General features: G+C 36.3%; 1 protein-coding gene across 2 annotated transcripts in view; it reads right to left on the bottom strand.

The window, feature by feature from the left end:
- Window positions 1-6,231: 6,231 nt before the first annotated feature.
- The window catches only part of Pkhd1 (PKHD1 ciliary IPT domain containing fibrocystin/polyductin), a 420,823-nt gene continuing 400,223 nt past the window's right edge, over window positions 6,232-26,831 (bottom strand). For both annotated transcript variants that reach the window (XM_046458594.2, XM_046458595.2), the window contains 3 exons: window positions 24,518-24,676; window positions 20,338-20,460; window positions 6,232-7,434 (listed from right to left, as the gene is read on the bottom strand). In XM_046458594.2, coding sequence (XP_046314550.1) covers window positions 6,995-7,434; window positions 20,338-20,460; window positions 24,518-24,676 — 722 coding nt within the window. In that variant the 3' untranslated portion in view covers window positions 6,232-6,994. The remainder of the gene's footprint in view (window positions 7,435-20,337; window positions 20,461-24,517; window positions 24,677-26,831) is intronic.

Genomic DNA, 26,831 nt, shown 5'->3' with positions numbered 1-26,831 from the left:
GCCATATACTGTAGTTCTGAATACTACTCCAGATGCTTCTGGCTGCTATTCAGTCAATTCTGACCTCAGAGATCCCAGACTTTGGTGGGGTATAATTAATAGGTTAATTATGGTTCTGAGAGAGGATGAAACTTGCCTTCCAGAGCAATGGGTCTTGTGGCACATGGAGGATTGATAGGGGGATAGTAAAGATTGGAAGAAGGAGTAGAAATAATAGACCTGGGAGCTGACTGGGCATAACAGACAAGAAGGAGTCATGGTTGACTTCCAGATTTCTGAGTGCAGTGACATCACTCATTGAGTTAGAAAAAGCATAAGGAGCCTCAGGTTTTAAGATTGTGTTAACATAGTGGCTGTGAGATAACTTTGTGGAAGTTCGCATTAGGCAGATAACTATGTGGTATACAGAAAGACAGCTGAAATTTGAAGTTGTGAAGAAAGTTACTAAAGTGAAAGGGGGTATGTGTGGATAAACCTCAGTTCTCAGTAAGTAGAGCAAGGATTAAGATGGCTATGATGTGATAATCCTCAAAACCCTTAACTTCTGAAATATGTTTACCAAGAAGATTGCAGCTCTTTGAAAACCCTGTGTAGGCACTAGAGTTTACAATGGCATTCATGAACCAGGAATTTACAAAAAAGAGACAAATAGTTATGGTGAGGAGAAAGGATGTTCTGCCTGAGTTGGTGACTTGAGTTTCTTGTATCCAGCATGTTGTTCATTCTTATTTTTCAATCCACTTAGCCAGGCTGTCTTTTAATTGAAGGGTAAAGACCTATTACATTCAGTTACTATTTAAATTCATATGCTTGTTTTTGTCATTTGGTTGATTACTTCTGTTTTTTTTTCTTTTTTTTTTGAATATTATACTCTCATATTCATCTTAGAAGTTTAATGGTTTACTGTAATTATTATGTTTGATTATTGCCAGTTTTTAATTTAGTTGGATTTCTTCTTTTACAAGTGCTCATGATAGTGAAAGTCCCTGTGGTATGTTTATATGTGCATATAACATGATTTTTAAAGAATTCCTTCTGCCTTGCCTCCCCTTTCCCATCCTTCCACCCTGCCTCTTGATCTTCCTTGTCTACACTACCGATCTTCCTTATGTATTTTGATATCTTATTATTCACCTCCACCCCCACTTTTCTTTTTACTTTTGTTCCTACAGGTGAGAGAACACATTCGACCTTTGAGCTTCTTAGTCTGGCTTATTCCCCTTAGCATAATGTTTTCCATTTCCATCCATTTACCAGCATATGCCATAATTTCATTCTGCTCTATGGCTGAGTAGAACTCCATTGTGTACATATACCCACAGTTTCCTAGTCCATTTGTTTACTGATGGACATCTGGGTTGAGTTTATAAATTAGCTACTGTTGATTGTGTTGCATAAACATTGAGATGATGATATTGCTATAGTATTCTGATTTTAGTTCTTTGGGGAATATACCAAGGAGTGGGATAGCTAGGTCATATGTTTCCATCCCTAGTTTTTTGAGGAATCTTCATACTACTTTCTAGAGTGGTTTTATCAATCTGCAGTCCCACCAACAATGTACAAGTATACCTTTTTCCCTACATCCATTCTAGTATTTATTATTATTTGTACTCTTAATCTTTGCTGTTCTGATAGGAGTAAAATAAAATCTTTGTGTAGTTTTTATTTGCATTTCCCTGATTACTAGAGATGTTGAACATTTTTTCATATCTTTGTTGGCCATTTGTGTTCCTTCTTTTGAGAAGCTTCTGTTTAATTCTTTTGTCATTTACTGATTGTGTTGTGTGTGTGTGTGTGTGTGTGTTTTGAGTTCTTTGTATATTCTGGATATTAATTTACTACCGGTAGAATAGCTGGCAAAGATTTTCTCTCATTCTGTGGGCTCTCTAATCATGTTCATGTGCAGAAGCTTTTTAATCTGATGGCATATCATTTATCCTTAGTTTTATTTCTGGTTTAGGAATTTTATGATTTAGGAAGTCAACACCTGCCCCTACATTGATGGAGTGTTGTCCCTATGTTTTCTTATAACAGTTTCAAGGTATCTGACCTAATTCCTAAGTCTTTGATGCATTTCAATTTGACTTTTGTGCAGGGTGTGAGATAGTGTGTGTGCAGGGTGTGAGATAGGAATCTAGTTGCATTTTTTACATATAGCTATCCAGTTTTCCCAGCACCATTTTTTTAAAAAGTCTCTTTTTATCAACAGATATTTTGCCAACTTTATCAAGTGTCAGATGGCTATAGGTATGTGGATTTGTCTCTGTGATTTCTATTCTGTCCCATTGGTCTTCATGTCTTTTAATGGTATCCCAGAGATTTTGCATGTTCCCTTTATTCTGTCTTATTTTTTTCTTTATTACTATCAGAATGTAATATGTACTAAAGTTGACTTCAAACTCTTAATATTCTTTCTCCAGCTTGATCTAATCTGTTTGATGAGGCTTTCAATTGAGTTTTTAAAAATATGATTTGTTGATTTCTGTTTAGTTCTTTTTCAAAGTCTCTCTTTATTGAATTGCTCATTCATATCCCACATTGCCTTCTTGAATTTATTTAATATTCGTTTTGTGTTCTCTTGGATTTACTTGAGCTTTCCTGAAAGCATTCCTCTGAATTCTTCATCCAGCATTTTACCATTTTGATATCTTTTTTAAAAAAATTTTTTAGATGTTAATAGACCTTTTATTATTTATTTATTTGTATGCAGTGCTGAGAATTGAACCCAGTGCCTCACACATGCTAGGCAAGTATTATACCACTGAGCAACAACTCCAGCACCACCTTGATATCTTTTTAATTTGTTACTATGCATTATGAATCTTAGGAGGTGATATTACTATGTTTATAGATATTTCTAATTTTTCTATGTTGAGATATGTGCATCTCTTGGGATGAAACTCTCTTAGGTTTTTATGTGGTATTCTTCATTTTACGTGGATTTCTTCTCTTAATGTGACTTGTAATTATTAGTTTATCATGTAATGTTGAGTTTATTTCCAACTGGGCTCTAAGGTATAATTTCTCTGTAGCGTCTTTGTTGTAGTTCTTGGCTTTGGACATAGAACATGCTGTATTAGAGTATGAAAGGTCCACTGTCTCTGCAAGTCCTGAGAGTAGGGACACTCTGGAACATCAGGAATATATGGCGTAGGCAGCAAAGTATGTGGGATGTGTCTTCTGTGGTTATTTCTCTTATGGGAGATTTCCATTGGGGATTTCCACAGGCACTGTTGACAGAAGTTCTGTTTGAAAGTGATTCTGATGTGTGTTTCTGAACTCTTGTTAAAAGGTTGAACTCTTGTCTTCTGATTGGTGACTGGTGTAGATGTAGGTAATTTATGGGGAGGAAACTGGAATCATAGCTTCCCCTCTTCGGACCTCCCCTTCAACCTTTTCACCCCTATGCAATTAGACCATATGCAGCTACAATCTATGTAGAGATCCTCTCATAGACTCAATGTCAGCCACTGAGTTTTTTTCTCCCTGTAGTTACTGTGGAGGTATCTGCCCAGGCGCTGGACCTCAGCCTCCCACTAGCTATGCCTACCAAGGAGGGTTTGATATCTGGGAGCTTATGTTCTTTTTGTGTGTGTGGTTTTTTTAGAAGGTATTTAAATAAATATTTTCTTTAAGTAAAATTTTGAATGGGACTGGATTGTGGTTGGAAATGGGCTTAATTCTTTTTTGCTGAGTTGGGAGTATAACTCAAAACTAAGCAATTACCCCGTGTTCATGAGGCTCTGGGTTCCATGCCCAGCACCAGAAGGAAAAAGAGAGAGTTAAAAGACTAAGAAATAAAAATTAATCATTGAAATGAAGAAAATAAGTAGAAAGGAGAACAAATAGTAAATAATAAAAATAGAAATTAAAAAAATGAGAAAGGGAAAAATCAAATCTTAAAAATTAAATGAAATAAAATAAAATTAAGAAAGTAAGAGTATATTGAAAATTAAAAATAAAATAGTAATAGTAATAAAAGACAGAATAGACAGAGAAAAAAACTGAGTCAAAAATTTCTCCTAGGCAAGATGTTTGGAGACTCAAATAAGAGAAGCTGATAGCAGGCCATGACAAGCTAATCTCTCTGGGTCTTCTAAATTTAGAACCTGCCTAGTATGGTGGGGTGGGGGTAGTGTGTTGAAGCTACAACTTATGAAAATTCTTCCCAGCTCACACCAGGGTAGAAGCTGTGTCAGGTGTTTCTTGCCCAGTGGGTTAAGACAGAACCTTGGCTGTACTAGGGGTATATTCTCTCTGGAGGTTTTCAGTCTGTGTACCTAGGGAAAGGGCCAGTTCCAGGGCTGTGACAGGTAAGTCTCTCCATGACACCTTTGGTGTATATATCTGTTCTGCAAGTTTTTAATCTGTGCTCCTGGGGTATGGTAAAGGTCAATGCCTCAGAGATTGAAAGAAGAAATTGAACCACTGAGTTCTGTGCTAGAGAAGGGGTTGTGGGAACACAGCAGTTGACTATCCTCAAGCCCTGTGCCTTCAGTTCTGGCCCCCACATGAAACCACATGTGACTGGTTTCCCAGCCAGAGGGCAGGTTCATTTTTTTTTTTTAATTTTTTATTGTTGGTTATTCAAAACATTACATAGTTCTTGATATATCATATTTCACCCTTTTATTCAAGTGGGTAGGGCAGGTTCATTAATACCACTGATTCCAGAGGGCATAGTCTTCCAGTCCCCTCCCTGTCACAGCCTGCACTCTCCACAGCATAAGATGCTCTGCAGGTTTGTCTCAGAGGCACCCCCAAGCCACGAATGTCTCGTGTAGCCACCAACTTCCCAGCCGATGCAGCAAGGTGTTCATGGGGACCCTGAGATATGATTATGCCAGATTTTCTGAACAGAAGAGCAGGGATTCTCAGACAATAATAGGACCCTTCTCAAGATGGCTCCTGGGTATAGCACTCTGAGAGATGCAGTGAAATGTCAGGCGAGTTTCTTGTGCAGACTCTAGGTTACTTGCTCAGTTAAGCTGTTTATCTGCAGGGTGTATAGCCTTCTGCATCATGCTGTGACTCTGTCTTTCACCTTTACCCTTCTGGAGGGGACAGTCAACCCTTTTCTCCCAACCAATATGCCAAGTAGTAGGTACTGGGGTATTTTTGCCTCTCTTGCTTTGTTATTCTCCCTACTCTCTGAATTTCACCAGAATACATTTTCTCTTCTGTCACTTTCCAGTGGTCACCTGTAGCCACCCACTTCCTCAAGCAATTCACACCTGTTCTTTGTTTTTCCCACTGAGGAGCTGACTAGTGCTGGGTGCCTCTACTCAGCCATCTTCCCAACTCTGTTTTGTCATGTTCTTAAATCCTGTTGCCTTCCAAAACACATCTACAAAGAGGATATGTCCTGCAGGTGACCAGCTTATACCTACAGAGTAAATTCCTACAGTCTAAGTTGTACTTCAGTGTCCTTCTTTACACACAAAATAGCTTGGATTGAAATCTCCTGGAGAGCACCAACCCTGATATCTAACTTCTATCTCACTCAGAACCCAATGCAGCACCAAAGAGCATGTTGCTCATTTCCCTTCAGGGACAATACTAAAATCTGAGGCTGAGACTGTTCTTCTCCACTCATGGCGGGTGAGTCATACCTTCCCATGGATTCCCTGAAGATGATGGTTTTCTGTCAGTGTTTTCCATGGGTCCTGATCCCAGATTTCATTATTTAAAATTCAGCAATAGAAGAGTGTATGTCCTTCTTCTCTTTCAACCCAAACACAAGAGTGCCCCTCAGCCTTTCAGATATTGGGAAATCATGTTTTACATTTTGGGAATATCTGAGGACAATTCCATTTGGAAATTCTCATTTCTGCTACCTGTGCTTTTCACTCTTGGAGCATAAGTCCTTCTGGATACAGAGCCAAGGACACATTCTGGCTGCTTAAAGTATCCTCTAGTTTGGACATACGCAAGTGTATGAATTAGGAGAATTGACCTTTATATCCTTACTCAATTTATCAATATGAGTTGATCCTTTGCTATGGTCTCCCTTAGACCCTAAGCACAATCTAGAAAGGCTGCACCTGATGTAATCTCTCTTCCCTTCTGTTGGGCAGCTTTATGCATTTCTTCTCCAAAAAAAAGCAGCTCTTTAATAAAGGAGTTAGCTGGAGATCTACTTAGACACTTGGTTATCTCTGGTCCTCCAATAAAACTGTCTTCCATTTATAAATTCGATTCAGCTACTAATTAAGAGAGAAATATGGCTATGATACATTGACAATTTTATTTCTCAGATTTAGTATTTGACATCTTTATTCTTGAGTAAAATCTCAGCAAAGCACATGAAAATATCAATTTTTGACTGTAAATACTCATAAGATGCAAACCTGATATGCATGCACTACTCTAGGTTCTCAATAATGACTGAATTTAAGCTACAAAATAAGCCACTTGTAAAAAAAATTAGGTAGTTGTCTTGTGATTGGAAGGTAAGCCCTGATACAGGAGGAAGCAGGATGTTTTCCAGTCTTCAAATGCAGGTGACCAGCTTATACCTGTATGAACAGGGAAAACAAATGCTTTTCTGTAATACTGAAAAACTAACTCTTGCAGATGAGACCTTTCCATGATTCTTTCCATAAGAGGAGTCCAAAGTGCTGTGGGTGGTCATCCCAGGGGAAGTTTAATAACAATTCCCACCGGTATAAGTCAGTATTAATACAATTATTAAGTTGGTGAACTAGGAGCAGAGATGGCTTAAGTTAAAAACAAATAAAAACTTATCAAGTGTTTAAGAATCTATTATTTGTCCAGCATTGGCAAACGATCTGTGATAGACTCAAAAGATATATAATCAGACACTGTTTCAGTCCACAGACATTTTAAAGCTCTAAATGGGATTCATAGTCAAACTCCTCCTACCTACTTAGGAACACATGTCAGGCCTCACCCTCACCTCCCCTGTTTATTGTCTGGAAATATTTTGAACATTCTGCTTTTCAGTCCAAATGCCCTCACCATTCCCTGGTTACAGCTGTTCCTGAACAGTTTCTGGTTGTGCAGAATGAAGGCAGAACTTCTCAGTGGCACCGCAGGAGGCTTTCTTCTCTTGGGAAAGCCCCAAGCTGCTACTTCTCTTGATGAGCTGACTCTGTCCCTGCCACTGATGGCTCTCTTGTCTGAGGTCTGGGCACAGCAGCAGAAGTCGATCTTGGCCTGCCAGCTGGTATCTGAGCAGCTGCTCTTGGGCTGCCTTCCAGTTCCCACTCTCCTGCAGGTAAAACTGCTGAGAAGGAGACCCCGGAGCACAAGTGTGCCTCTGGGATGTGACAGCGGTAATACTGGGAGCAGCCATAGCAGCCACTTCCTCTGGGACAGTGTGGCTGCTCACCTTCCTTCTGGACACTCTGTCCAGGGCATGGTTGGGAAGCTGGTTCAGCCTGCCCAGCATGACCTTCATTCTCAAATCTGTGGAAAGAGAAATAGGGGAAGAAATCATTTAGTTTTTAATCAGTTGATAACATATTTTGAATATCTAGGAATCTTGACAATATATTATCAACTAATTAAAGGTTGAATTATAACTGATGATCAATTTCCAAATACCTTTAAAAACACTTTTTCATAAAATAAGAGAACTGTATCCCACACCCAAGTTGTAATTAACCATCCAATAAGTTTGATAATATGTCTTCAAAAAAAACCCACTTTTATGATGTTATTAAATAAACAAGGATTTTAAGTGTAAGCACAGAGCTTAAATTTGATATATAGACTTTAGGCAGGTCTAATTATTGGGAAACCCACACCCATATTAAGAAATGTGAACCTGAAAAATCAGTCTTATCTAGTATTTTGGCTTGCACACCAAATTTACAATTTAAACCTCTTTGATTTTATAAAAATGAATATAAACATAGGTGGAGCTAATATAAATATATGAATACATTTATGAGCATGTGCATGTTTGGTTGTATAATAGTGGAAGGAGAGAAAGTGAATTGTAATTTAGTCATGAAGTTAGTGTTCTTATCAAATTCCCCTTTTTTCTGGGTGGCTGTGTGACTTTCATTCCACTTCTTAGTCTGTCATGGCTTCAATTGTAAAATTTCATATTATTATCAGTCGTTACTTAATTTACTAAAATTTCCTTCATTTTAGTAACCTTAGTTATTATTTTCTTTCATTGAGATTTCATTTGTACTTTAGTTTTCTTATTAAACGTAATTAAAAATTAACTCAGAAGAGTACAATATTGGTAAACTAATGATTTAGGCATTTTTTTTCTAATCTGGCCCAATTCTTAGAAGTGCACTATTATATATATACACACACTTAATACTGTGATCATGCTCCAAGTAAATGAGTTAAGTAACTTCTCACATTACTGGAGTAGTAAATGATGATGAACTAAGAATACATAGAATTTTAGTGATATCATAGTCAGAATTACCAGAACAGTTGTTTATGCTATTAAATATATAAAATATGACTCCCCAAAGCTATATAACATAGCAGCTAATAGCATAGGCTTATAATCAAATAAATGTGGTTATACTTCCTGCTTGGTCCTTTACTTGCTGAATAAACATGTAAATTGTACTTTATCACACTGTGCCTCAGCTTGCTCATCTTTGAAACAATAATAGTGCTGGTGTCTATCTTGTGGGATTATTTGAAAGTTAAATCAGCTGAAGTATGCAAAGTACTGCCCAAAAGCAACAATATGGTAAAGACTATCATATGGTTTGGATGTGAGGTGCCCCCATAAAACTCATGTGTGAGATAATGCAACAATGTTCACAAGGTGAAATAATTAGATTATAAAAACTTTAACCTAACCAGTGGATTAACCACTTGAATTGGGTGGTACCTATAGGCAGATAGAAAACTGGAGGAAGTAGATCACAGGTGGCATGCCTTTGGGGTTTATATTTCATCCCTGGCAACTTACTTTTGCTCTCTCTTCTTGTTTGTCATGAACTGAGCATCTTTCCTCCACCAAACCTTTCCACCATGATGTTCTGCCTAAGCTCAATTCCAGAGCTATTGAGTTGGCCAACAACGGCCTGAATCTCTGAAACCATGAGCTAAAATAAAGTTGTCATCTAAGTTGTTCTTGTTGGGTACATTGATCAGAACAATTCAAAGCTGACTAAAATAACTATCATGATAATTGCCATTACCATTATAGTAACCATCATTGTTCAAATTTCTAATGTTTAAATAATAGTGCCAAGTGCTGATTTCAATATGTAATATTCGCTCATTCTTTCAATTCTTAGAGCCAACCCAAGAAACCATTAATACTATCGTCCTTTATGTATAGAAGAATAAATGAAAGTGAAGCTGGACATGATGGTATGCACCTGTATGTACTTCTAACCACCAAGGAGGCTGAGTTGGGAGAATGACTTGAGCCCAAGAGTTAAAGACCAGTCTGCGTAATATTTTTTGATTCATCTCACAAAAGTCAAAAGTACAGATGGTAGGCTTACTTACCATATTTGTAAAGCTTCTAAGTATGTACATGGGAATTCAAATAATCTCATGTGACCATGCATTAATCACTTAAAATAATTATTAAATGATTCTATAAGTTTCTTTTCTAACTCTGTCTACAACTTACTTTAATAAAAAGTCCCTTAAATTAATAGTTCTGTCTCACAGACAGTAAGATAATTTCATATTAAAATACACCAACATAGACAGTAACAAATTCATATTAAAATACAGCAACAAACAACCTCAATATGATAGTCCTTAGGTGTTTAAACTTAGGCTTTCTTTTGCCTTCAAAATTTACTTTAATAATTTAAAGTACCATTTATACAGCAAGTATACCAAATAACACATGTTGAGCACTACATCATGTATGTAATTTGTCCTTAGAATAACCCTCTGCAGTGCATGCTATTATTATCTGTCATTTATATATTTATACATAACAGGGATTGAACCCATGGGTGCTCAACCACTAAGCCACATCTCCAGTCCTTTTTTGTATTTTTATTTATAGACAAGGTCTCATAAAGTTGCTGGGTCTGGCTTTGAACACAAGATCTTTCTGCCTCAGCCACCTGATTTACTGGGATTACAGTGGTGTGCCATGCCCGGCTATTATCTGCCCTTCAGAAGAAAGGTAATTAAGGGACAGAGTGACTAAGTATGCCTTCCCAATACCACAGGTAAATCAAGGGCAGATCTGGTTTAGAGAATTCTAGATTTTTTGGTCCAGATTCTGTGCTTGTCAGCACCATACAACAATGTATAAAGTCCTAGACACCAATGAAGAATTAAGAAGAGTGTTTGGCTGGATATATGTGTATCAGTATGTCATATGTGCAAAGGTCATCTTTCATGTGCCTTATGATGAATAAAAAAAGACTCATCTTCAACCCTTGGGAAGTAGGTGGCAACATGGTCATCGACATCTACTATCACTAATGTTTTTGCATTTCACCACTAAATTCATTAACTACTCTTTTTTTTTTACACACAATGTAGATGCTAACGTATTAACTTGTGTATTATGCCTCTCTCAGTTTATTGGGAGCTGTCCTGGCTTGTGTCAGAAGACAATAGTGCTATCTATATCATAGAATTAAAAACCCAATTTATTAGTAGTTTAATCTAATCTAGCAACAGATGATGGGTGGAAAATGAAGTAATAAGGTGAGGTTATGAAAACGTAATAATTCTTTTTATTTTTTAATTTTTGGTTTTTTTGAGACAGGGTCTTGCTAAGTTTCTCAGGCTGGCCTCAAACTTATGATCCTCCTACCTCATCTTCCCAAATAGCTGGGATTACAGGTGTGTGACTTCTAAAATGCTTTTTACTTGGACCAGTAAATAAGATAAAGTAATGGGCTGGGGATGTGGCTCAAGCGGTAGCGCGCTCGTCTGGCATGCGTGCGGCCCGGGTTCGATCCTCAGCACCACATACAAACAAAGATGTTGTGTCCGCCAAATACTAAAAAAAATAAATATTAAAAATTCTCTCTCTCTCTCTCCCTCTCTCTCACTGTCTCTCACTCTCTCTTTAAAAAAAAAAAAGATAAAGTAATCATGTTGTTCAATTGTTCCCACAATGCTTATATTAATATCCTGATAAGTCTATATTACTCATATCTCCCCTTTCACTTTCCACACAGTCTTTTGTCTAGCGTTTATCTGCCATAGCTACCTGCCTGGAGGATTTCTCTTGCTTGGAGCTGTGAGAACTTTCCGGTTACTCTAGTTTTCCTATGGGATCTGAAACTCCTTCCAGAAGTGTTTCTTGACAGCTCAACTACATTGATTTATGCCTCAATACTTGTTGACTGGAGTTTCTCATTTGACCTGTGCTGCTGTTTCTATTATTGGTCACCTTTCTTCGTGTGACAGTCCCATCTTCCTCTTAGGACTTTGAGTGCCTTTAGGGAAGGAGATATTTTGTGCTATCAACCCTGTTCGCTCATTATGCCCAGTTCTATACCAAGCACTGGGCTTGGTATCATCTCCATAATTACTGCTCTCACCAGGAGGAAAAGGCATAGTTTATCAGGATCAGCAAATAACCAAAGAACAAGAAGAATAAATTGTCAGGTAGAAGCAAACTTAAAAAAGGAAAAGAGGCTTTGAATTTTAATCCCTTGGTAAAACCAATAGCACTTTGTGTAAGATGAATCAAATGCTACAAGTCACCTATTTTTAAGCCATTGAAAATATTGTTATCCTGTTTTTGAGAGACTTTCATTGGAAATATTTCCCCCCCTTGTTCTTCAAGTCTGTACTTCTTCATAAAAGACTAATGCAATCCTAGCTTTCTTTTGCAGACCCCAAAACATTTAAAAGTCTCCCATAAATTATTTACATGGACGCTCCAATCAGCAACATACCTGACAGACTCCCCAGCTGAAATGAAAGTTCACTGTGTAAAGGTGCCCAGGGAGGCTGGCCACCTCCCACTGTGAGGTTATAGACAGAACTAAGTCAGCACACATTACATGTCAGTGCCGACATCAGAAGGAATCAGCTCCTTTGATCTAGGACCTCCACAGGAAGCTTAGATCTCAGACAAATTAGATAAAAAATGAATTTATAGCAGATATGTGTCCTAAGGCATTCAGTTGAATGTTTGGGTTTTAGGGAAGGAAGGATAGCTAGTATCAAAACATATGAATTAACATGCCTTCTTCCCATCACTGCCTGGTTGATGAGTTTCCATTAGAAAGGAAAGAGGAGATTTCAAATTGCCTGTACCCATGCTTCATAGAGTTCCATTGGTAGGTATGATCAAGTTTTAGGGAGAATGAGACCAAATATGGGGCACATATATCCCTTCTCTACAAAATGAGGCCCTTACTGGCTTGGGGTGATTCCAGGTACACCTACAGTCTGATTTGGGGTGCTTCCAGGTAAACCTACAATCGGCTGCAATTTTTCCAGCTCTTCTTAACATCTTGTAGCTTATGAAACTTTCAAGAGCAGTGAATATACACTATGCCCTTGCTTTTTAAGATTGCTGTGAGTGCTGGTCGCTGGCTTCTTTTGCTATCAGAGCATTAGTAATGAATTTCCCTTCTATTTTTCTCACGCCAATTCCATGTGCAGTGTTCAGTGTTAGAAGACTTGGAGATTCAATAAGCAGTCTCAAAATAGTTGACATTTTTGAAGTCTAAACATGGTCTGAGGAAGAGAAGTGGACAACTAATATGTCAAAAATGGATTCTATCATTTATTGATAAAGGAAAACGCCTTGCCCACATATTAGAAAATACATATGCAGTAATTAGTAAACAATATCACCAGTGTTATCTAGACTACTTTTCCTTTAAGTGGAAAGTTATCATTTATTTTAATAAGCAATGGATTGTCAATCAAAAGTTATAAAAATTAGAGAAAATAAAAGGAAGGAAAACATACTGTTAGTCTCCCACATTGAATCACAAGTGATCTCTGTTCCATTGATTTTCTGTTCCTCTAACAATGAATGCATTTTAGTAAATCAAACTCAGCTCATTTACGCTTCTGGAATTTACTTTGGTATATTTTTTGAAGTGAGAATCTAGGTTAATAATTATTCTAAATAGTCAAATTATTTAGCTCTATGTATAGACTGCTTTAATCTATTTTTAAGCATGTATTACATTTTTATACCTAACATATATTTATTATGTATAATATATAATTATAACCTATACTTATGCAATATACATATATGCATATATATGTACATAATGTGATACAACACAAGAATATATGTACACCCTAACACATACACAACACACACACACACGCACACACACAGACACACACACACACTCATTGGGGCTATTTCCATTAGGGTATTCCTTTATCAGTATCACATTTTACTAAGAATAGTAACATAAATATTATTTCTCTGCTAGAGTTACACATTCCCATTGTCAAAAAATCAATTTCTTTTAGAAAATTTGCTTTGTATCATTGGTTTGTACTTTCTGATGAACTTTGTATTCATCTTATGCCACTTTACACTGTGCAAAATTATTGAAATTGCATTAAAACCAAGCTAATTTATAAATAATTGAGGTCCCTGAAATATTAGTCAGTCTAAATACAAACATATTTCCTTTTACATTCATGTTTTCTCTTTAAACTACTCAGCAAAACACATCTTATTGTTATATACCTTCAACACATCTCTCATTAATATTGTTCCCAAGATATCATATCCCTTGGCCACTGTTGTATATTTTATCACATTTTGTAACTACGTACTCCTAATTTCTTGTAGCAGTCCATTTTGTGTACTATAATGAAATACCCCAGGCACAGTGGGATTATAATCCAGTGTCTGGGGAGGCTGAGACAGGAGAATTGCAAGTTAAAAGCCAGCCTCAGCAATGGCAAGGTTCGTAGTAACTCAGTGACACCCTGTCTCTAAATAAAATGCAAAATAGGGCTGGGTATGTGGCTCAATGGTAGAATGCCCCTGAATTCAACCCCCAGTACAAAATAAATAAATAAATAAATAAAAATATAATAAAATACCTGAGGCAGAATAAACTTATAAGGAAAAGATGTTTATTTAGCATTTATAAAATATTATGTCTTTATAGATTGACATTTTATTTGAATAAGTTACTCAAGTTAATTATTAACTATAGCAGTTACCTCCAACAATTATATCATCTGCAAACCATCTCCAACATTGTCCTTTTAATTTATCTCTACCTACATTCCTCAGCATTACACAATGTGTCCTCATTTCAGTAGCAAGTACTCTAATATTCCATTGTTAAATATAATATTTCATAGTGTTCAAACACTTATTTAGCAATATTTCTCTTTTAGTAAACCTTTTCACTGCTGTGACCAAAAGACTTGACCAGAACAATCATAGAGGAGGAAAGTTTATTTGAGGGATCACAGTTTCAGAGGTCTCAGTCCATAGACAGCTGGCTCCATTCCTTGGAGATAGAGGTGAGGTTGAACATCATGGCAGAAGAGTATGTTGGAAAGAAGTAGCTCACATGGTGATCAGTATGCAGAGAGAGGAACTAAGCTCAGTTTACCAAGTATGTACCCCAAAGGCATGCCCCTAATGACTCACCTCTTCTAGGCACACCCTATCCATCTTCAATTACTACTCAGCTAATCCCTAGCAGGGGATTAATTCACTGATTGGGTGAAAGGTCTCATAACTCAATCATTTCACCTCTAAATGTTCTCACATTTTCTCAGACATGAGCTGTTTTGGGGAGACACCTCATATCCAAACCATTATAAGTTTATTAAGCTTTTCTTATTGAATAAGTGCTAATTTTTTTTCATGGTTTTAGAATAGGGGATGTTCTTATCTTTTTTCCTTATGTGATATAGACATGTTATTCATTAATGAATTCCAAACATATTTCTACTTTTCTGAGAGCTTGGGAAATGTCTCAGCTGTTCCTTACTTCTAAACACCTTGAAGCCATCTCTCTCCTCTTCACCCTGTGGCATTCTTTTAGATTGATGCTCACAAAAGATAAGTTCATAAACAGTCCTTTTTATTCCACATTCATGAAGCATATCAGATATAGTTAACAGTCTCTAAATGATATAGATAAGGAGTCCCTGAAGTTGAAGTTCATAATCATATATGTATAAAGGCAAGCTTTTTTTTAACATGTAGAATTTTAATTCCCAACATTGGATGTATGGATTCTACAAATAAAATTCGTGAGTGGCCAAACATCAGTGCAAGATTTGGAGAAAAATGCACTGACATCTGCAAAGACAGAGGACTGTCAAGACAACTGAGAGAGGCAGCCATAGTAGTCAGCAGAAAGCACTGCAGGAAACACCATGTCACATTCTGCCCATTGCTAACAGTGATGTGCAGTCCTTATACTGTCGTCAGTCATGGGCATTATCCTGTTGTTGATCTGTTTTTAAAGAAATTGAGGATAATTTTTCTTTATTCTTTTCCACCAGTTTTTAACAACTGCTGGGATCCAAGGGTCTTCGGAAAGAAGGGAGAATCATTTCATCTCTATCTTCATCATTTACTCAATAATATTTATTCGTGGTTTTATATCATAATTGGTCTGGTTTAGATGTGAGGAGTCCCCCAAAATCCACATCTGAAACAATGCTAGGAAGTTCAGAGGTGAACAGATTGGGTTATGAGAACAATTAACCTAATGAGCATCTTAATCCCCTTCTAGGGATTAACTGGGTAGTAACTGTAGGTAGTAGGTAGGATATAGCTGAAAGAGTTGGGTCTTTGAGGGTGTGCCTTTGGGGCTCCTATTTTGTCCTTAGTGAAGGGAACTTGCTTGCTCTCCCTCCTGGTATGATGTCCTGAGCCACTTTCCTCTGCCACCTCTTCTATCATGATGTTTTCCCTCACCTTGGGCCCCAAAGAAAATAATCTCCTATCTATGAAACCATGAGCCCCAAAATAACCTTTTTCTCCTCTAATTGTTCTTCTTAGGTCTTTTGGTCATAGCAAAAAAAAAAAAAAAAAAAAACTAAAACAATAAGTCTCTATAGTAAAGAGCTTTTGGGGTTAAAAAAGATACAGAATTTATACAAAAGATAGGAGAAACCGAACAATTACATTACATAGTAAGTGTTATGTAAACAAGGGTAGAGTTCTAGAAGTTGAGAGATGGGAACCTCTCCTTCTAGATAAAGAGAATTTAAAAAAGAAAATAAAGTATTTGATCTGGATTTGGGAGAAATGGGAGACTGTGGCTATGCGGATACACTGGAGAAGAACATTTTGAAATGGGGAAGCCTGTGTTACAGATTGGGAATTCTGTCCTGAAAGGGAAAGAGAAAGAGGAGAGACACCTGCCAGCAATGTGGTAAATGTGACTGAACTGTAGACACATCTGAGAGGTAAAGCAACAAGAGAGGAAACTCAAGGACACAGAAGAAGTGGAAATTATAGAGGTTGATAAGCAAGAAAGGGACAGAGTGGGAAAGGGTGAACTAGGTGGGCTGGGGATGTGGCTCAAGCGGTAGCGCGCTCGCCTGGCATGCGTGCGGCCCGGGTTCGATCCTCAGCACCACATACAAACAAAGATGTTGTGTCCGCTGAAAATAAATATTAAAAAATTCTCTCTCTCTCTCTCTCTCTCTCTCTCTCTCTCTCTCTCTCTTAAAAAAAAAGAGTGAACTAGGAATTCAAGATCTATAACTCTGAGATGTCTACATTGGGAGATTTGGATGTTATTGACCAAGTTAAAGGAACAAAGAAACCATTGAGTAAAAGTGATGTGAGATTGAGCTTTGACAGGGCAAAGCAGAACTCTTTTCCTGGCATTTCTATGAACCAGAGTTTCTGCAAAATGGACAATCAAGCCTTCACTAAGTAAGATATGAAACCGTGTGATGTGATTTAGCACTCAGAGGATTAAACATTCAACTCAGAAAAATGATATTCTTGCCTTTCACATTCCCTACCATATTTCAGTTCTTCCAATAGATATTGTTGCATTTGCTTTACACTTGTTTATTGAATTAACTTGTTCTCCAATTGTCCACCAAATACTATTCCTGTGTACCAACCATATTGGGAATTCATACAGGACAAGGAACCAGATACCATCCATTGCAAATGTACAGACAAGACTTTGTTGTGTACTAAGTAAATATTATTTTCTATTTATGGGGAGATTAAAATAGTAACTTATAGACACTTCAGCAGGTTCTCACCTAAATGTCACAAAGATGAGTAATATCTTTTTCCAGGGTTTCGCATCCTTGGTAGTACTGATATCTTGAGCCAGATAATTTGTGTTGGAAAGGTGGTATTTATAATACATGATGTTTACAGTATCCCTGATCTCTATTCACTATCAATAATATCCTGGTCCTCCCAAGCTATGACAAAAAGAATGTTCCCAGTCATTGCAAACATCCTCTGGAGGTAGGATGGGAGACTGTCCCAATATGTCTACTGCTGAAGGAATTCCTCAGACCCAAAGCTTTACGCTTTAAAACTGAGGCAGCACTTGGGAAGACCAGGTTGTGTTAGTCACCCTACCTGGAGGGCAAAATTGCTGTGGTGACGAACCTTTGGCCTGTGGGAACAGAGAGTCATCTGTCCGATAAATTCCCAACACCAATAGTACTGCCACAGAGACATATATTTAGGATTTGTTGAACCCAATGAAGAAAATGTTATGAGTGAAGTAGGAGTAATTGGGGAAAGCTTTCTTGGAAAAAAAAAAAAAGTTATCTGAGTCAGTGATTTAATATGGAGGCAATTTTAACAGATGAAGGAAAGAAGTCCAATTTGAAGAAACTTTGCAAGCAAATGAGAAGGAAGAAGGGAAAGAAATCCCAGGGTAATTGTCAGCAGGAGGCAAGAGGGTAAAATCCAAAATGAGATCATAAAGATGGAACAGAGACAAGACTTGAATATTTTGAGTCTTGAGTAACAAGAATAACACATATGTTAATGTTTACAGTATGCTAGGAATTGTTCTGTGCTGGCTTTACTGATGTTAACCGGCTTAATATCAATAACAATCCTAATCAATAAGCAGTATTATTATAACAATTTTATCAATGAGAAAAACTGAAGGGCAAAGAGGTTGTCTTGCTTGAAGGCACAAAGTCAGCCAGATACCACCCATTGCAAATGTACAGACAAGACTTTGTTGTGTACTAAGTAAATATTATTTTCTATTTATGGGGAGATTAAATTTAAAATAGTACTTATAGACACTTCAGCAGGTTCTCACCTAAATGTCACAAAGATGAGTAATATCTTTTTCCAGGAAGTCAGATTTAAAGGAAGTCAGATTTAAATCTTATCTGTCCAACCCTGGGTTCCATGCCCAATCTCGTCACACTCCCCTGCCCCTCCAACCAACAGTGGGAATCCATTAAATCTATACGTAACAGAGCAACATGATCAGACATGAATTTTGAAAGGTGATTTAGATGACTCTTTACATCAAAAGCACTGAACAGTACAGTATAAGATATATATACCTTACTTCCCTTATCCTTCTGTAGCAACTGTCTAGAAACCCTGTTACTTTCATGAGATTTTTGGTAAAAGTAATATCACAATAAGCTTACAACCTAAATTTAGTAGTAATAGTTCCATCAGCTAAATAATTTCAAATGCAATAATAATGCTTAGTAATGGCAAAGGGCCAAGCAGCAAGACAGCCAACCACTTTAATAGTACACCCCAAAAGTTTAAAAACAGAACGAGAAAAGGAAAAACAAAATGTTGTGGAGATAGGGGAATAAAACCAGATTTATTTCAAGCTAGAAATAATTAGGTAGATGATAATAATTTTCAAAAACTATAGATGATACCTCATTATTTGCTTTGGAAAAGATTCTGTTAAGATTTGGAAGAAGCTTAGGTGATAAATAAATAAATCCACTGTGATACAGGGATTACAGTGAGGCGGGTTGGATAACATATCTTTCTATTTTCAGTGTCGATTTTCTAATAAACCTCTTCCAAGAAGCCCTGTCCCTGTCTCATTCCTGATAATTTATTAATAAGCCACCACATAAATGTTCCTTATTAAAACATCCAGGTGTGTGGACTGTTTAATGTGGTTAATTTAAGTGAGACAACTGAAAGTCATGTAGATGACCAAATTAGATGAGGGGAGAGATCAGCAATGTTCCTGCCATTCACTGAAGAGTGCAGCTGAATGTCAAGAACTAAGTCCAGACACTGTTTCAAACACCTGCCCTGTGTTTACATGCAATAATATGGACAAGAGTCTTATCCATTAATAAGAAAGACAAGAAGCCAAAATTAAAATGATCTTCAATGGCACCTAGAAAGAACCTGTTCCCTCTCTCCATCTCCATTCTCATCTCCTCCACTCATACTTCAACTCACACCTCCTACTAACATTTGTTTTATGTCCAGGAGATGGATAATCTGGAATTTTTTTGAAACTCATTTTATCCATGGGTAAAGACACAAAAAGGCAAACAAACAAACAAACATACATACATATGCACGCACAGACACACCCAAACCCCCCCCCCCCCAAAACACACACACACATCAGTGCACTGAGCTGCTCTATTTTGATTAAACATGAACTCAGTAAGATTGGTATTCCTTTTTCAAGCAGAAAATATGATAATTGATTCTTACTTGGAAAAAAAAGAGAACATTCTTTCTTTTAGAGTATGTTTTAAAATGTTTCAGACCCATGGAAATCACATGAATGTTTTTCATACACCGTAGCCATACTTGGCAAAACCATCTTGTGTCCTGGGCTCTATATTCCTATTATATGCATCCTTAACAGACAAGGGCAGAGCATTGATCCAAGGTAAATGCTAATCTTTGCTTGGCACCAATTTTAATGGCAATTTAACATTATAACAAGTAAAATCATCTGGCATAATGCAAAATATAGGCAAATCATGCATTTTGCTAAAAAAAATACAACTAAATGACAAAGCAGGGTATAGCAAAGCTGACTTATTTCTTGAGGGTTCCACATTCAATCTAATTTGCATAGCAGGTATTTGGCAACTACACTCTCTGCTTTCCCAAATTCAATAATGTTGCCAAATTGGCAGCTTTGTAATAGCTGAGGGAAAGATTATATGCCTATACTCTGGTTTCCCCTTTTCTCATGTAACAACTCAAATGTTAAACCAATAATCTACTAAGAAAAACTATATAAGCATCAATTTAAATAATTGGTTACTAGCTGAGAAAATCAGCTGAACCTGTACCTTCTTATGCTGGGGTATACTTGCTTGAGGAAAAAAAGTCACAAAAAACAAAAAGTAAGGGCTTTTAACAGAATTGCTTTAGAAACTGACATTCGTGGGGGGTGGTAATGAACCCACAGTTTGTTCCCAGTGAGTCTCCTCTGTGGAGTTGTTGGCATTGTCTAAACTCACCTTGTTCTGCCAAAGCATCTTCTTTTTCTTTTTCTTCTTGCGATCGACGGCGTTTGGATGAGACATGGATATGGTTCTTCTGATCATTAGTCTGGGATTTAGGTACCTCTTCAGGTTTTGTTTCTGTATTAACACAAAAATTTATTTCTTCTGATTAAAAGAACATTTTTTATTTATAAAATGTTTCTCTTTAAGCCTCCTCCCAGTATCCTTGTGAAATACATGCAATAGAATGCATATAATAAATTCAGAACTTAAGCAATAATGAATCCCATGTACCAATCACCAACATTACAGTTTAAAACTGTCGGTCCAAAACAGTGGTAGTCGCATGTGGCTACTGAACACTTAAAATGTGACTAGCTCGAATGGAGATGTGCCCTAAGTATAAAATGCATAGCTGGTTTTGAAAAAAAGTAAAATATCCTGTGCTGGGGTATATACTTTTTTTTTTTCATTCATTACACATTAAAATGATATTTTCACTATATTAGGATGAATGATAACTAGAAAATTACTATGTGTTTCACATTTGTGGATCATGTTATATTTCTGTTGGACAGAGCTAATAATTAACAGAATGTTACTAACTTTTTTAACTTTTTGATTTGAAATAATTATAGATTCTAAAAAGGGTTGGTTCATAGGATGACATTGTTGGGAAGTAGTGAATCCCTTAGGAGATGGAGCCTTCTCAGAGGTCCTTAGGTCACTAGGGACATAACCTCAAAGGAGACTGTGGGACCTGGTCTCTCTTTCTCCCTAGTACTCTCCTCCCTCCCTTCCCCTCCCCCCCCCTCTTTCCCCTCCCTCCCTCCCTCCACCCAATATGAGCTGTAAATATTTGTTACTATAGGTCTTCCCTGGATGATGTGCTTCTATCTGTTATTCTTAGAAGAGGCCAAACCAATGGGACCATCTGGTCTTGGATTTTGAACTTCCCAAACTATGAGCTAAATAAACCTTTTCATTTTATAAGTTAGTTGTCTCAGGTTTCATTGTAGTAATGTGAAGCTGACTAAAACAGTATCAACATCAGGAAATTGATATTGGTACAATCAACAGAATTCAAACAGATGCATGCTTTTGACTGAAAAATTTAAATCTTATGTCCATCTGTGGCTGAACATATACTTAATTTTCCATTCATTTGTTTAATAAATGTAATCATCACAAACATATTTACATTTTCATGCCAGATACTGTTCTGGGCACTGTGAAAACTATGATGAATGAGAAATACTCCATACATGCTTCCATAGAGCTTTTGTTCTAGTATGGATGACAGAGATAAATAAATACATTTGTAACATAATGTCAAGAAATGCTATGTTGTAGTGTGAAAAGGCGATTGTTGTGGGGGAGAAAGTAAATGTTTGGAGATAGGTGTGATCAGGAAGGACATACCTGGAGATGAAATCACAGTCAACAAAATGAAAATCAACAGCCACAAAGAAAAAGTCTATCTCCCTTAAGAGTATCTCTGATGAAACTATAAAGAGATTTAATTTTATTAAAAATATAAATAGTGATTTCCTAAAGGGAAAATAATTTTATAGGTGAGTTTAAAGCTGAACTTGCTGATATTTTTATGGAACACCATTTCTACTCACCGAACTAAAAAGGATGATTGAGGACAAACTGGTCATTAATATTTGGGTATTTGAAAGGTTTTCTTTTTTAAAATGAAGGAACTAAGATGGTAAGAAAGAAAGAACTTACAGCATTTTTCATGAGTGATTAAATCAAGTTTTCATGGGCAACTTAGAATTCTGGAAAACATATTAATTTCCATGAATTTCATAGATTTGAAAATCTTACAGACTAATATGAACACTTGTGATTTTTTTAATTGTAGAAGGAAATATATATCAACATTTAGCAGCCAGCAAAACTCAGTGAAAAATTATCTATCAAATGATCAAGAAATAGTGCTTCAAAACCATGCCTGGGTAGATGCTCCATTTAAAAATACACGGTAGACTAGTAGAGGTGCATGTAATAGTGCAACTGAGGTGGACCTTAAGTCCTTCTTGTCAAAGAATATTCACAATTATCTGTAAAGCCTAATAAGTTATTTTCCATTTTTCTACTATATAGCTGTATGATGCTGGATTTCCTTGATATACTTCAGCACAAACCAATACATTGCAACAGACTGAATGTAGAAGCTGCTAGAAGATTCCAGCTGACTCCCATTAAGGAAGACATTTAAAAGATTTGTAAAACTGCCACTTTTTTTATTCATAATGTCTTTTCTGAAAAATATAGATTTTTAAAAAATAAAAGTGTTAATTATGCTTACATTCACTGTCTGTATTATTGTTATTTCAAAATAAATTAACAAATAAACTCTAAATGTTCTGTTGTATTTTTAATTTGGAAATGCTAATGTATAGAACCCACACAGACAAAAATTCTTTAGGTTCTCCATAATTGTTGACAGTATAATAGGGTCCTCAGACAAAAATTTTGCCAACTCTGGCATAGAACATAAGCTGAATTGGAGAATTATTTTATGAGGAAGTTAGAAAGCAGTACATTTATCTGATTCTAATGTAATGAAATGCTAATTTTAGAAATTAAAGTACAGAAAATAAAGTATAGAACATAAAAAAGAAAAAGCAAGTTACTCATATAGAGCTAACTGTTGTGAAATTTTTTGTCAATTTTCTTTCCATCTCTTTATAATTTTTAAACTAGCTAGGAATGTACCCAGTCAGAAAAATGTGGAGATTTAATATAAGGAAATGTGCTCACAGATACTGAAAGTTTTAAAGAACAGAAAGGACTGAGATAATAGATACAAGTAACTTCAAGAATAAGCTACTTCTAGCATTGAGGGAACAAACAAGAGGAGATAAGATCTGCAGAGCTTAATGAGAGTCCTCAAATGGCTAGTATGTTTGGATAGTAAATTGAGGCCGAGAATTAAATCACCTGTTACACAGGATCACTTGAGGTAAAAAAAAAAAAAAAACACAGAAGTTTATTACAAAACCGAAAGTACTACAAACACACACACACACACACACACACACACAAACACACACACACGGGGGTGGGGTGTGGGTAGATGATTGGATTTAAAACCCAAACAAAATAAAAAACTGCATTTCAACAAATCACAGACAGTTTGTCCACCCAAATAACCAGGACACAGAGAGAAGCAGGGCCAACTGGCCATCGTGAAGTTCAGATACAGGGTCTGATAAGTGAGCAACCCTTCCTGAGGATCCCTCAGAAATTCAAGCACAGCGAATATTTGGGTGGTAGAACTGTGCTACCTACTTTTTCCTTTCTCTTTTGTACTTTATTATTATTATTATTATTATTATTATTATTATTATTATTTTGCCTTTTGCCTCTTTTATTCATTGGCTTATAACTTTGGCTTTTTTTACTCATTCTTGCTTATAACTTTGATGTTATAATAAATACATGTGGTGGTCTGGAGCATAATGTTTGGCTAGTATAAGGGATTTACTAATGCTCTATCTGCCTCTCTTTCTCTTCCTAAGAACCATCTAGAAAGATAGAAAGAAGTTCTTTCAGAGACCCCCTTCCCTCAATGACTCAGCTTAAAAAATAAAAAATGAAAAGATATTCTGCTTTTGGGGAAATATTCAAGGACATACTTAATTTCTTTGTTTCCAGAGAAAAATGCCCAGCATTTGTTTCCCTCTTTTGAAGGAGAAAAGGATGTTTCTATGTGATTCTTTAGCCCATTTTCTGCAGGGTCAGCTGGCAATGGAACATAATGTTTCAGGGAGAGGGACATGGAGCTAACTGCCTGGATGCTTTGTGGCTGTGTAACCTTGGGCAAGTTATTTGCCGTTTCTATGCCTCATTCTACACATCTGTACTGTAGGCATAATATTTATCACCTGCATAATTGAGTTGTTGTGGGCATTAATAATTAATTTATCTAAAGTCCTTAGAGCCTGGTACATAGTGAATATTCAATGAATTTGAGCTTTTATTATTTTGTCGCTGCTATTATTTAAGATTTTGCAATCCTTGTCTCTACTATATTAATTGAACAGTTTGACTCCACATAGTTTTATGTATTGCAAAACACACAAACATTACTCTTTGAAGAAATAAAAAAATAAACATACAAGATTTTTTTTCTAAATATTTTTATTCCTTCCCCCTCCAAAACAAAAAATTCACGTACTTCTGTTTTTGCTTTTCTTAAGCCAACAACACACCAGACAGATCAGAGCCAGCCACGAGACCACTGAGCACAGGGAAGCAGCCATCAGAATGGTTGACCTCTCCTTTCCAGTCACAGGCAAGACAGCAAAGGGCCTAGATCGAGCTGTAAAATTGGCTCCTGTTTAAAAAAAAAAAAAAAAAAGTTCCATAATATATTCAAATGGTAATAATAAAAACTTGTGGAAAAGATTTGTTTATGATAGTGCCTGCCACTTAACAGGTACTCAATAAATATTTATTAAATTAAATTATAAAATAACTGAGTCAATAATAAATCCAAGAGTTATATTCCTGAAGAACTATACGATACCACCAATAATTCATACTCATTCCTTCCAACACAGGCAGAACCTGTGTAATTCTATCCAATTTTTTCAATTGTCTCATGTTATTCTCAGACATACCTTATCCATCAACACAAAATTATAGATTCATTCATTCTTCTGCTAATTAGGAAAAAAGAATATTCACAGTTCCAGAATGCTTAGAACTACTTGCTCTGTATTTTCTTTAAATATGGAAGGTAACACATTAAAATAGGGGCACAGAAACTCCCAGAGTGCCAACAGACTTTCTGAAGTTCGAAAGAATTGGAAAATGGGAGTAGACTAATGGCAGACGGAGCTAGTTTGGTTATGTATGATGGGGCAAGATGAGGAATTTCCTATTGAGAAAATATATCTAAGAATTCACCTGAAGCCCTTGCAATTTTGTAGATTGAAATGTTTGGGTTTTATCCTATTATTATTTATGGAGCAAGGCATAAAATAATCTAGAAAAGGAATTGGCCTATACACACAAAAACCTATACACAAATGTTTATGGTAATTCTATGCATAACTACCTAAACCCAGAAATAATTCAATGTCCTTCAGTTGGGGACTGAATAAACAAAAGTCAAAGGGGAGCCAGGTGCTGTGGCACACACCTGTAATCCCACTGACTCAGGAGGCTGAGGCAGAAGGATCACAAGTTCAAACCCAGCCTCAGCAACTTAGTGAGGCCCTAAGCAATTCAGCAAGACCCTGTCTCTAATAAAATATTAAAAACGGCTGGGGATGAGACTTGGTGGTTAAACGCCCCTGGGTTCAATTCCTGGTACCAAAAGAAAAAAAAAAGAAGCCATAATGAGCTGGGTTTGTAATGTATGAGAGACTTATGAGGATTCTGTATACACAACAGTAATATCTATTCAATTGCTCCTCTACCCAAGAAATTGAAGAACATTATTACCAGCTCTCTGCTTGATTCACATATAAATGAAAAAGCTATATGAATCAATGCTCATCAAACCTATTACTTTTGAGTGCCAACAAAAAAAATAATTAATTGGCCTGAATTTGTGAATAAAGTCTGCTTTCCAAACCTTCTACCACTAGAAATTGATACACTTGCAAACAAGCAGTTACTCTTGGGATCTGTACCATTAATCAGCGTGATGTCAATAAGAGGTCCCTAAAGTACAGACCATTTAATGTTTTTACTGTTCTTTTGTAAAATCTCTTTCTTACAGAGCCTCAGTTTATAGACTTGGTCTTGAAAATTGTGAAGAACAATTTAGGGAAAAAACTTTTAAGACAAATCCTTAGTTATTCTACTTTATAAGTTACATGGAGGAAACTAAAAGTAGTGATGTACCAAATGTGAATGCCAAGGTCAGTTGGGTATCACATGTGGTACTGAGAAGTTTCTGTCTACAATATATCTTACCTTTAGTTTTATAACTTTTTCCTTAAAATAACATTGATTATGTATTTGGCTAGTCTTAGATAATCACTAAGGAAATTAAAGGACAAAAGTCTTTTAAATGTCAGAACAAATCTGAGACCAATATCCAGCCCTGCCTATCTGACCCTTTAAAACACATCCATTCAGAAACTCGTGCACAAGATAAAACACCTGAAGTTCCCTGTTCAAGTACACTGAACATGTCACACTGTGAAACTGTGCTTACATCAGCACACTTTCAAAGGTATTATTAAAAGGATAGCTGCCCCACAAAATTATACTTAATAGTATTACATCACCTCAAAAAATAGTTTGTTAAGTAATACAAAACTTGGAATTAAAGGAAGATGATTTCAAACTTTATTCAAGACCTACTGGCATTTTTTCAAAATGGTCTTATCAAAAGTTTATCAAATTCTCTAGAGTATACTTTTGATTGACTATTTATTTATTTATTTATTTATTTATTTATTTATTTATGTTGGGGTCTTGCTATGTTGCCCAATGTGGTCTTGAGTTCTTGGACCCAAATGACTCACCTACCT

This window comes from Marmota monax, unplaced genomic scaffold, assembly GCF_021218885.2.
Source record: "Marmota monax isolate L192 unplaced genomic scaffold, Marmota_monax_Labrador192_F-V1.1 WCK01_AAM20220418_F8-fsc00191, whole genome shotgun sequence".
In the NCBI taxonomy this organism is placed as follows: Eukaryota; Metazoa; Chordata; class Mammalia; order Rodentia; family Sciuridae; genus Marmota; species Marmota monax.
The sequence above is the reverse complement of the archived record's forward strand: the minus strand, read 5'-3'. Positions and strand labels throughout refer to the sequence as shown.